Below are 12,501 nucleotides of genomic sequence, written 5' to 3' on the forward strand. Positions count from 1 at the left end.
TATTATAAACAACAAATAAGGCACTAAACATGAAATATTTAATACTGTATTAATTTTTAATAAATTAATACTAAATTGATAATTTGTAATAGTTAAAAGAAAATAGTTCAAACAATTTTCATTGCTTTACATTATAGAAAAATTGTAAAATATTACTTCACTTTTTTGAATTAAATTTAAAATACTGTAATATTAACTATAATACTTCTCAAATATCAAACAAACTGTTGGATTCTTTATCAGGCTATACAGCTAAGAAATTACTAAGCAATTTAGCAGGATACAGACCACATTCTGGAAGCAAGATTGAGCAGAGATATGGGTAGAATAACTGGTAACATGCTCCAGGCTGATCATTCTTCCAGAATATTCTAAAATTAAATTAAATTTATTTATAATTATTATATTTAACAAAAAAATGGCAGCCTAGAAGCTTGCCTCTTGCAAAATTGCTTAGTAATACTTAGCCTTATAACTTGATAAGAAATCTGGCTGTTTATTTGGTATTCAAAACAATTGTTAGGTTAGTAATACTACTTTCATTTTTAGTATTTTAGTATGTTTATGCTTCTATAGATAAATAACAATTAAGCATGCAATATTTTTTAAAAAATTCTAAAAATCTACATTTTTCATTACCTTCTCAAATGGTTCAAAATATATGATTCTTCCAAATGGTGAAGGAATGCAAAAGATATTATCAACCAAAAAAAATAAATTGAATTTTGGGCATTTTGTTATTCCTATTCTGATTAAAATTGGACAGATGATCATCTTTATTCTCTTCAAAATTCGGCAAGCTGATACTAATTGAAAATACAAATTTAGAAATAATTAAATTGTTTATTTTCACTTAAACTTTAAATAATTGCATTATTTCATTTATATTTAAATTAATAACAATGCACAATAACTATAATTAATGAATAATAAAAATAAAACTCATTCAGTCAAATGTACACAGTGAAAATACCAAACACACTAATGTAAAAATTTAAGACACTTGAACATAAATTATATTCACACAAACATTTTGAAGCTTATTTACTGCAGATTAGACATATACAATCAATTTTAGTTTAATTTCATTTCATTATAAAATTTCTAATTAAATGTACTACTATGGGAATGCAGGTGGTTACAACACAATAGCATAGTTTTAAATTGTTTTCCAAGTCCAATGATTATACAATTACTAAATGATGCAGACAAAATGTAACATTGCTAGTCTAAAATTTAAGGTAGAGCCTAATGCCATTTGAGAGTCTAGTGCCAAGTTTTAGTTTATTCTGGCCACGTGGATATTATCTTTGGAATAGAACACTTCTGATTGCCAAACTTCATAACTGTATTGCCATTTAAAAAAAACCAAAAAAAAACAGAGTTAAAATTTTTTAAATTTAATTAAAAATTATAGTAGGTGAATTTAAAAAATAATTGATTTTATACATTTAAAATAAAAAATAAAGAATTAAGTTTGTTGAAACTACAGTATATTATAACTGTTTTACTTATCTATTAATTCATAGTCTCTGATTTTTTATTTACATGGTTTTGTTCTAATTGCTTTAATGAAAACAATTAAAGCAAACAGCACTTAAAAATAAAATTTTTTAACCAAATAATTGGTTTTTAGCCAAAATATCTTTGATCAAATGAAAGTAAATAGATAATGAAAACCATCAGTTTAAAACAGAATAAAAAAATAATTTTTGTTTCATATTAATAAACAATAATTTACCTAAGTGAATTAATGAAGTCTTGTCAGTTATTAAATCACATCAAATGAAACTACAAGACTAAGTATAATGATTTTCATGTAAAATTTTTCCCAAACTCAAATTCCAGAGAAAATAGGTTGAAGAATCTAAATGCCTGACTTAGGCAAGCCAATGTATATTATGTGGACCTTCTGCATCACAAGAAATATTTACAAAAGCTACATTGAAAATATTGTGAATTTTAGCTAGAAAAATTCTACCCTTTACTCATGCTAAACGATTAAACAATATTATTTTGGAGACAGTAAAAGTAATACCATAGAAGAAAAAACAATAAAATGTTTCAAAACATTCCTTTATCACAAGATATGGCTATGCAATAGCTGTTGTGAACTTGCAAGTAATGTAGCTGATGAATTAGTTGCCAAACCACAGGCACAGACATGCACTTTTCTTTAGTCATAGATGAAACAACAAAACAGGTTAATAATTTTATATATACTGTAAAATAGTACAAGATTTAAAAATTTACCTTCTACATGAAGAAGATTTGGAGAGTAATCTATAATGATATCAGTCATTCCACATGTTACAATTGATATACTAACCAGTGTTTTTGAAGACAAATAAAAGACCTGGAAAAAAAAAAACAAAAGTAATTTAAGAAATAACATTAAATAAGTAATTACATTAGTGAATAAATTAAAACTTTTATAATTTAATTGAGGTTTGAAGGGTATCATTTATATTTTAAGAGAAACCAAACAAAATAAAGTGTTTTCAATCATATAACTTTACAAATTAACATTTTTGAAACCTCTTAAGTCTTATTTTAATATGTTATCTAGAGCAGCTGTTGGCAACCGGTAGTCCATGGACAATTTGATGATCCGCAAGAAAATTTGGACATTGATCAACTGAAGGTTACACAAAGTATTACAAAAGAAATGCAAAATGTTTAGTTGCTTTTTTTCGCTCATTGGGGTTTTTTTATTTGAATCTAAAACCAAATAGGAAGTACAGTACATTACATAAATACATTATAATCAATAACTAATGAATAACAAACAATATTGTGAGTGTTATTGTTGTCCTTCATAAAAATGTGCTAAGAATCCATAAACTTATTTCAAACAAGCAATAACAAACTTTAGGCTTGCATTAATTTGTTATAATTATTGTTTAATTATAGAATATAGAATAATGATGATAATTGAACTTTTATGATCATTATTCTACAGATTTTGTATCCATGAAATTCAAAAGTGTGAGTTTAGTGGTCCGTGAGGTCAGAAAGGTCGCAGACTGCAGACCTAGAGCATTAATTTTAAAACAACACTCAGAAGACAATTTAAATTTTTGAAGAGATGATGAAGTTCTTTATATCAAGTTTTTCTTTTTAGACAGAAATAGTCAGAGGATGCTAGTTCTGATTACAACTGGTTTTCTTTTTCTTATAAGTGTCTTGCTTTTATTCTTTCTTATGCCTCTGGATTAAGAACATTTAATTGTGACAAAGAATGGAAGTAAATAAAAATTATCTTTAGTGCAATGATAAATGCACAACAATTGATATGTGTCTACCTCCTGAGTATTGTAGAAAAATAATAATCAAAATAGATCTTGAATTATAGACTGAAAGTGCAAAGTTCTCTTCATCATACATATCTTGCCATTGTTAACAGATTATCTGTTATATTCACTTTTATAATTTTAATACAGATACTATAAAATTATATTATATAAAATCTTCTACTGATTAAGCAGCTTATTTAAATTTCCATCCTTTAATAAATAAAATTTAGCAAAGAGCAAAATTAAGTCGAGATTGTCTTTTCAGAATCTTATTACTTTAAAATTAATGTTCCAGAGAAGACTCAAAAATAAAGCTTAAGAGATCTTGAAAACAATAAAGGTGATAACCCACTTAAAACTAATAAAGCAGTATTATTACTTAAAACTACCTCAAATTTTTGTATAATAAATTGCCTTTGAAAAACACAGAAAATTTGTTATATAGAAATTTATTAAATGAAAAACACACCAATAGTAAATATAAAAGAGATGTATTTTCAACATTTCACAGCAAAATTCATTGAAACGAAAAATTTCAACAAAATTTCAAAGAGAAAAGAGTTTCATATAAAACTTTGTAATATGGAAGTCTGACTGTATTTAAATCAACTCATTCCTAGATAAATTACTAAGGATTGTGTCAGGATCAACAAATTTTTATTATATTAAAAATATAATAATAAAATAATTTCTGCAAGTTTTAGTAAAATAAGACACAATTTTGTCTTTTATATTTAATAAAATAATAATAATATTAATTCCTGTTTCATTTTTAACAGGACTTTTCATCCTATTTGTAATTAATTATTTTGTTTCAATGTGAAAGAAGTCATAAATTAAATCTAAGTTGGAAAGAAGCCAACAAGAAAAATGTTTGAACCCCGAGTTAAATTATAGTCAAAAGATATCAAGACTCCTATTTTATTTTTTTATTTAAATTTAATTAAAAGCATACTAACCTGATTGCAATTAGTTTGCAAAATTAAGTCACATGTATCAGTTGATTTATCTACATTAATGATTTCTTCATTGCTCTGAATAATGTTTGCTTCACTGGAAAAAATTAGATTAAAAAGATTAATATATATTTTTCAATAACAACATAAGAAAGTTAATTGCACCTCATGCCAAATAATGATCTAATGTAATGTTATGATATAACAAACTCTGTCTTACAGTGTTAAAATCAATGTTTTATTTAAAATTTCAAGATTTTTCATATTTTTATATGAAAAATTTTGTTCAATACAAGTCTAATCAAATCAGCCTGAAAAGGATAGTTGTAAACTATTGAAAATACTTGTAATTTTGAATAAAACATTGGTTTTATCACTAAGACAGGATAACGACCTAATTCTAATTATATTATAATTATTATATATAATCTGTTTAATATAATTAAGCATTATATAATTATATTTGTTATGTATTGAAAATCAAAAATTTTCAATACATAACAAAAAAAATTGATAATACTATAGAAAGATAAAAACTGCTTCATTATTTTTATCATAATATTAATTAATTTTTACCTTATATAATCTGAAGAACACATCATACAATTATGCACCTCTCTGCAATGAGATGGAGGGAAACACTGTCTAATAAAACTATTCGTTGTTTGAGATGATTCACTCCTTAGATATCTTTTATTTGAATTTCTTTCTGAAGATTCATCCTGAGAAAATGTCATATTGCTTGGATCATATGGAATGTCTAATGAATTATCAGGATTGTATTTACATTGTCTTTTGTTAAAGGCACAAGAATTGCTTTTCTCTTCAGTTCCATGTTTATCCTTGGCATCAGATTTTATATGTTCTTCTGAAGAATTAACTCCACTAGTTGAAGCATGATAAATATTTTCATCAGAATTATTCAATTTTCTCTTCTTACTTTGTCTTTTTATATTTTGTACTTCATTGTAATCATTTTTTGGAGTTTTTTGTATATTATCACATAAATCCACTCTTGTATTTTGCAAATCTTCAAAGTTACCTTCTCTTTGTTTTTCTAGTAAATCATCATGCACCACATATTCCTTGCAGCAAACATGATCATATGTATTTGGTGCTTCTCTAAACACATCTTCTAATATTAAAGTTTCTACCGATGATAAACTTTCTATAAAATGGATAAAAGATGAAAGATGAAGATGAGTACAGTGACGCACTATAAGATCGGTTAAATGCTTCCAAGGCAGGGTTCCTAGAATTAAAATTTTACAATCAAAATAATTTTTTAAATGTCTTTTCATTTAAAACATTTTAGATTAAAACAAGTTCATTATTTATTATTTAAAATACATAAAAATCACTATACTTTCAGTGTTACATAATATTAATAAAATGTTATATTTTGTTCTAGAAATATTAAGTTTTTCAATTTTTACACTGCAGTATACTGTAAATATATAAAGTTAAAAATTTGATACTAAAAAATAAATAAATTTTATTGTCATTAACTTTAAATATCTTTCTAATAAAATGTATTATTTTTCGATAAATTAATTTCAAGCTGAAAAAATTTAATTTTATATTGATAATACATTTTAAATTTTTAGAATACTTTCAAAATAAATTTTATTTGAAATTAACAATTACATATTCACATTCAAATATATGAAAAATAAGATGTGAAAATACTAAGTCAATATAAAGATATTCATGCTTGCATTTATGTATTTTCTTGCTTTTGTTATTATTTTCAAAATGGAATGGTCTAATGAAATGGTAATCAAAGTGGAAAATATTCTGTCACCAAATTAAAGAAAAAAAAGCCTCATTAATGGCATCATTTAGAACATATTACAACGAAGTAAAGCAGAATGTTAAAAGTAGGGTAGGGGCAGATGAAATATATAAACCTAACTGGTTTGCTTATTTTCATTAACAGATATGAACTAATAACTAATAACAAAGGCATTGGTACAAATTATTGTTTGAAAATTGTCCATTTTCTAGATCTTAGACAAACATTTGTCATCTGAACAATAAACTAATACTAGGGTGTGCTTGCTATATGACAAACACTTCAGCAAATATTGAATGTGTGGAACACCATTAGATTAAGAATTTCAATTTGAATGCATTATCAAGTAAAAAATTAATTATTTCATGTTACTTGTATATCAAGAAAATAAAAACATAAGAAAATTCATTCTTATTTAAAATATTAATTAAAACAATGTCGTAGCATAAGAGTTAAATATGTTGTGCTATTTTTCAGGAATGCACTAGTATGTCATACTGGCAGATAGCATGAAAGTATCTATAGGTAGTATGTAATACATTCCTTCAGTTTACCTTTATTTTCTTCTTGGTTTACTTATGCATAACCAGGTAGAGTGCAGGTTATAATGTGTCACACAACTGTTTACAAAATATGAACATAGATACAAAAGTGAGAAAGTAAGTACTGTACATTAGAACAGAGAATATGTGAATTCACAAATAAAAATTGGCAATATATATATATTGTAATATATATATATTACAAAGAAGATAAAATAAAAAGAAAAGATGTAGAACATAAATCTGAAACATCTACTCTGTGAAGAGCAACTGAATATACAAAGCACTCATGATGATTTCACACACAAATGAAATTCAGTTTGCAAATTGTAGTCCTTATGTTATAAAGTTCAATAAGTTTAACTAAATATTGAAACACATCTTTGTTTTTTAGAAGATGGTTTAACACACATGGCCAGGAAGCCTTATTACTCATATTGAGTATAGTTCTAAGAGTCTGTGTAATATCTGATAACATTCAAACAGTCAAAGATGTAGTTCCAAACAAAATTGGGACACTCACAGATTGGATATAACATAGTGTTCTTCTTCCAGAACCTATATAGATAGGATTTAAACTGGACATATTTAGAAAGGAACTGCACAATACTCCTTAATGTCCAGAATAAAGTTCCTAATAATCTCACCACAAGCTTCAGACTCCCATCTTTGCTGCCACATGTTTATCTTCACTTGCCAGATGTGGTGCTTTGCGATTCTTGTATGAAGGATATCGTATACAAAGGACTACAAGCAGCAATGGTATCTGTCCTTGCAAGAATGTCAGCCTTTTCCCTAGGATGCCCTGATGTCCTCTAACCTAATCAAGGAAGTAGCAGTTCCTAGAAGAGATGACAGTATCCAGGGTCTTCCTGACAAAAAAACTCAAGTTGCCCCCCATTCTGAAGAGCCAAGACAGTAGAGGAGAAGTCAGAATAGATACACACACTAAGGCCCTCGGGAGTCCTTCCATATCACAGAATAAAACTGTGTATAGCAAAGAGCTCAATCTGATACACAGTACAGACTGGATGCAGGGAGCTAGACCACAAGAACACTTCCCTATTATCAATGTATATCACAAAAGGCACAACCTAGGCTTTCCTCAGTCTTGGAACCACATAGTCAGTATGATTAAAGTTTAGAGTGGGAATGGCAGCTCAAGCAGCAGGATGAGGAACATTGCTGAAGTGGAAGAGAGAAGAGAAATAAAGTGATCTAATGTTAATATAATTTCTTCTGCTGATCAGAAATCTGGCAGTGATATATTACAAGTAAAGATCAAATGGAAGTTGCCTGTTATAACCTATATTCAAGGATTAGAAATTACAGAATAGGCCTAAAAGTGACCCATAAAAGAGCCTTTCTCTGTGCTGGTTGAAGCCACCTAGTATGTAGTACTAGCAGTTGCTCAGTAAGAAAAATTCTATATGTTCAGGTAGAAAGACTGATGACTGGCATGATAAAAACTAACGAAATGAACTGAGCTGCTCTATCAACAACAACAAATGCCATGGGCCGACTAGAGTTGACATAAAGAGCAAATGAGGTAATGATCCTTTTTGTCAAAAACCATTTTTTGATGAATGGACAGTACTGTTCTGGTAATTGTCTGTCCCTGCTACATTCTTGTCAAGAAACAAGGTACACAGAAACAATAATAATAATGTTTTTTAAAGGTAAAGTACAAACACAGTTACTACAAGGGCATCATTTAGCAACAGACACTATTCCAAAACAAGAAATAGGAAAGAAAGTGAAGATAGAGATATACAAAACACTTTGAAAAATACTACAAATGCTTCAAGATAAAAGTGTACTGTACATTTATAACATATATGATTAAACATTGTTTTTCATCATAGTTACATTTTTCCTAAAGCAGAACTTTTTTACTCACAATATATGCATATTGGCAATAATTTTTTCATATAGAAAAAGATAATAGATATTATGTATTTCAATCTTTAAGAATAAAATATACAGATTTTATGCCATATTTATCATATGTATAAAAGAAAGTTATTATAGTTTTTAATATAGCAGCAGCATTATGTAGAACAAGGCAGCATTACTAAATACATTTAATTTCATCTTTAAAAGTTTTTAAAGTAATCAAATGCTTGTTATATTATCAATTTTATTAATCATTTATAATTTCTTACAATAGAATATTTGTAACCATAAAAATTTAGTAGTAATACAGTCGACCCCCCTATAACATGGTAGATAAGTTCTGTTCTTTATGAAATTGATGTTCAATGAGTCCTTAAATACATGAGCCAATCACAGCCCAGCACATATGCAGTTTAGAGACTACGGCTGTTTGAAAGGTTTTCTTCCATAAAATTAATCGACTCTTGACTAATTTGACTCAACATTTCCAAAACACGTATAATTTTTTGGGAATAATCCATATAAACTATGCTATAAACAAAAAATTGTAGGATTACTTACCGAGTGTGCACTGTTCAACGACGCCATTGCTTAAGCTTGTTTTCGTCATGGAGTGGTGCATCGAATGGCACTCGCGTGCTTCCTGATAAATTATTTTTCTGTGAAAACTTTGCTGAACTTTGGAGACATCATTAATATAAATATAATTTTTATGGCTGTTAAATAATAAATGAATAAATAAATTTAGTAAGTCTGCTACTTGTTTAAACTCAATGGTTTGTGCAATATCCGCTATTGGTCTGGATTCAACCAATCCTGTTACGACATGAATCGGTGATGACGTTTTACTGAATTATACAAGTCTCTTTTAGCGTGTTTATATGAATATGGTTGCAATTTTTCCGCTGTCATATAAGAATCTGAACTATACAAACCTGTTTTATAGGGGGGTCTACTGTATATAAATTAATGTTATAAATTTAATACTAATTTATTTTATTAAAAATTAAAAAATTCAAAATTGTAATTTTGCAACATCATCATAAAATGAAATAATTACAGAGTTGTTATTTACAGTTACTACAATAAAAAAATTAAAACTATAAAATAAATATATGTTACAATAACTTAACCAGCCAGTATTAAATATTTTATAATGAAGAAATATGTGTTAATAAATAACTGTGAATTAATTAAAACACTTAATCAAAAAGTTAAAAACAATTATTACTATTTTGATGATAAACAAAAGTTATTTTACCTTCAGGACACCATAAATGTGGTGTTGTTACATGAATACAGTTATTTATTGAGAGACTTTTCAGATTAGGAAAAATCTGAGATATAACTTTCATCCCTGTATCAGTTATCAAACATGGTAAATCAGTTGATTCTGTCAAACCAATCCCTTCTAACATTTCTTCTGACCAATCACCTGTAACATAAATTACATTCTCAAAAATTTCATTAATAAATAAAATATTGTTCAAATTTCATAACATAAAAATAATATAATTCGGTCAAAAATTTAATATAGTGCTTCAAAATAGAAACAAGCAACTAAATATGATAGCATCTCTATGCTGAATAAGTACAGTACATAAATGAATAAATTGTTTAGTCTAAATTAAGAATCTTTAATTGATTAAAGAAATTAAACCTTTCTTTTTATTATTTCATAAACTTAAAATAGAGAGTATTGTTTTATTATGTTATTCTATTTACATCACAATTGCATTATAACAAATACACTGGTTTCTGAACAATTGAGACAAACTAAGCTACTTTAGTGCAATTTAGAAAATTTAGAATCCTTTGGTATAATTGAGCAACTGTTCCCATTAGTTTCTGAGTAAAACAATAGACAAAACAAAAGACTACCATTTATAAACAACAAACTATTTAAATTCTAAAACAAATTTAAATGTTTATTTAATTAAACTAAAGATTTTAGTTAAATAAATAACTAAAAATTTCAAAAAAATATAAAATGTTATATTTTGAAAACAGATTATTTCAAAAAATAAATGATAAACTGTTAAAAAGATTTATAAAATATGAAAATATAATTGCAAAATATACAGGGTTTAACAGGAAAAATGGTCACAACTTTAAGGGTGATAGAACATGGCAAAAGTAACAATTGTCATAATACAATGTGTGGTGGAATGTAAAATGCAAACACAGAAACACAGTAACTACAAAGATAATGCAAAACAAAAAGTTGTTTTAACCACAGAAATCTACAAGAAATAATGTTTCATATTTACAAGAATTGTTCAAATGAATGACCACCAACTGCAAGACATGCATCACAATCGCAACAGAGTGATTGGAGTACACTTTGGAACAGGGGTGTCCAACCAGCCACATGCGGCCCAAGGCAAGTTCCAATGCAGCCCAATAAATGTGTAAACAAAACCGACAAATTGTTTTATTTTATTTATTTTTTTATTTCAACGGCATAAACTCAAAAAAGAAGTTTCACAAAGCCGTAAACTTTTATATTGATACATATTTTATTTTTGAGTGAAAAGGAAATATTTTCAAATACTTGGAAATGTGTGAATGACAAAGGAATACTATATAAAGCTGGAGTTGTGACTCAAAGGATTATAGACCCAAATTTGAGAAAAGAAGAAAAAGGCCAAAAGATAAATAGTAGTGAGAAAGGTTAAATAGAGCTTCTGTTATGCAAATATTGACCCTTATTTTTCCAACCTCCCTTACTAAAGGCCTTTCTCTTCTTTTCTCAAATTTGGGTCTATAAATCCTTTGAGTTCCAACTCCAGCATTATTTAGTATTCCTTCCAGCATTGCAAGATTTGGCTACACTTTTTTAGTTTGGTGTAAAAATTATCATTTGGCACATTGATTACTTACTAGGCTGCATATTATTTATAAATATATTAGTCAAATAAAAATGCACTTTAAAATGGTGTTTTGTCATTATTTTATTAATTAAAGACCCAAATAACAAATATTTGTGTTTTTCAAATAAATTTTTGTTTGACTTCTTTATAATAAATGAATTTATCTATTTCTAAGTAAAAATTGAAAGTGTCTGTAGAAGTAATTTTTTAAAATATCCTTTTTCATAATAAAGTTTTAATACTTATTACTATAAACTAGACATGTTAATCCTTAAATATACTTGTATATTTAAGGATTAGGTCGCAAATATATTATACATACATGTGGCTCAAAACGACATGACTCCTTGCAATGTGGCCCAGAGGAACAAAAAGGTTGGACACCCCTGCTTTGGAAGATACCCAGCATGTCATGTACTTCTCCAGCTGCAGCACTACTTCTGGTAACAAGGTCTTCAGTAGAATCAATAGGCATCTCAAAATACATATTCACCTTCTCAGCATTTGAATACTGTTGCATCTCTGCAGTCATACAACTTCTGAATGATGATGTGTGCAAAATGTGGCCCTTCTCACTAGCAAGTGCCCTCTTTCAGAAAACCACTTTTGATCATTGTATCATGACTTATCAATCATCAATTTTTACTTTTGCCATGTTTTATCACCCCTTAAAGTTGTGGCCATCTTTCCTGTTACACCCTGTATATGATATTGTCATACAACATATCTTTACATTTATTGAATAATGAATAATTAGTTTTAATATAAAAAAACAATGAAAACAAATCTTAGTCAGTTATAAACCAACTGATCACTATTCAATTTAATATCAAACTAAGAATTATGTAACTTACCTTCTGAAGGAAGTTCATCTATGTATCCTAATTGAAGAGATTTCAAATTTGAAAAACAACATTGAGCAAATGAAAGAGATACAAACAGGCTGTTTTTTGTTAGAGATGGTTGTAAAGCAAGATGCTCCAAATGACGACTGGCAACAATGATTAAGTTGCCAATATCAGCTTCTAAAATATCCTAAATTAATTAAATTCACTTAATAAGAGAGTTTATGAATACAATACATTTAAAAAGTATTAATATTTTTTTAATAATAAATAAGTAATGTATTTGTAAATAGACATG

At 27.3% G+C, this 12,501-nt stretch overlaps 1 protein-coding gene across 4 annotated transcripts in view; it reads right to left on the reverse strand.

Annotated features, from left to right (window-relative positions):
- LOC111634853 (F-box only protein 38-like) overlaps positions 1 to 12,501 on the reverse strand; it is a 45,975-nt gene that overhangs the window by 19,567 nt on the left and 13,907 nt on the right. For 3 of the 4 annotated variants that reach the window (XM_023379690.1, XM_023379693.1, XM_023379691.1), the window contains exons 5-10: positions 12,213 to 12,393; positions 9,747 to 9,920; positions 4,829 to 5,504; positions 4,256 to 4,349; positions 2,254 to 2,356; positions 640 to 806 (exon numbers count right to left, since the gene is read on the reverse strand). In XM_023379690.1, coding sequence (XP_023235458.1) covers positions 640 to 806; positions 2,254 to 2,356; positions 4,256 to 4,349; positions 4,829 to 5,504; positions 9,747 to 9,920; positions 12,213 to 12,393 — 1,395 coding nt within the window. Of the gene's footprint in view, positions 1 to 420; positions 571 to 639; positions 807 to 2,253; positions 2,357 to 4,255; positions 4,350 to 4,828; positions 5,505 to 9,746; positions 9,921 to 12,212; positions 12,394 to 12,501 lie in introns of those variants that run through there. The other variant, XM_023379694.1, reaches the window with a different exon arrangement.

This window comes from Centruroides sculpturatus, unplaced genomic scaffold (genome assembly GCF_000671375.1).
Source record: "Centruroides sculpturatus isolate CEXI.00-Female unplaced genomic scaffold, Cexi_2.0 scaffold918, whole genome shotgun sequence".
Classification (NCBI taxonomy): domain Eukaryota; kingdom Metazoa; phylum Arthropoda; class Arachnida; order Scorpiones; family Buthidae; genus Centruroides; species Centruroides sculpturatus.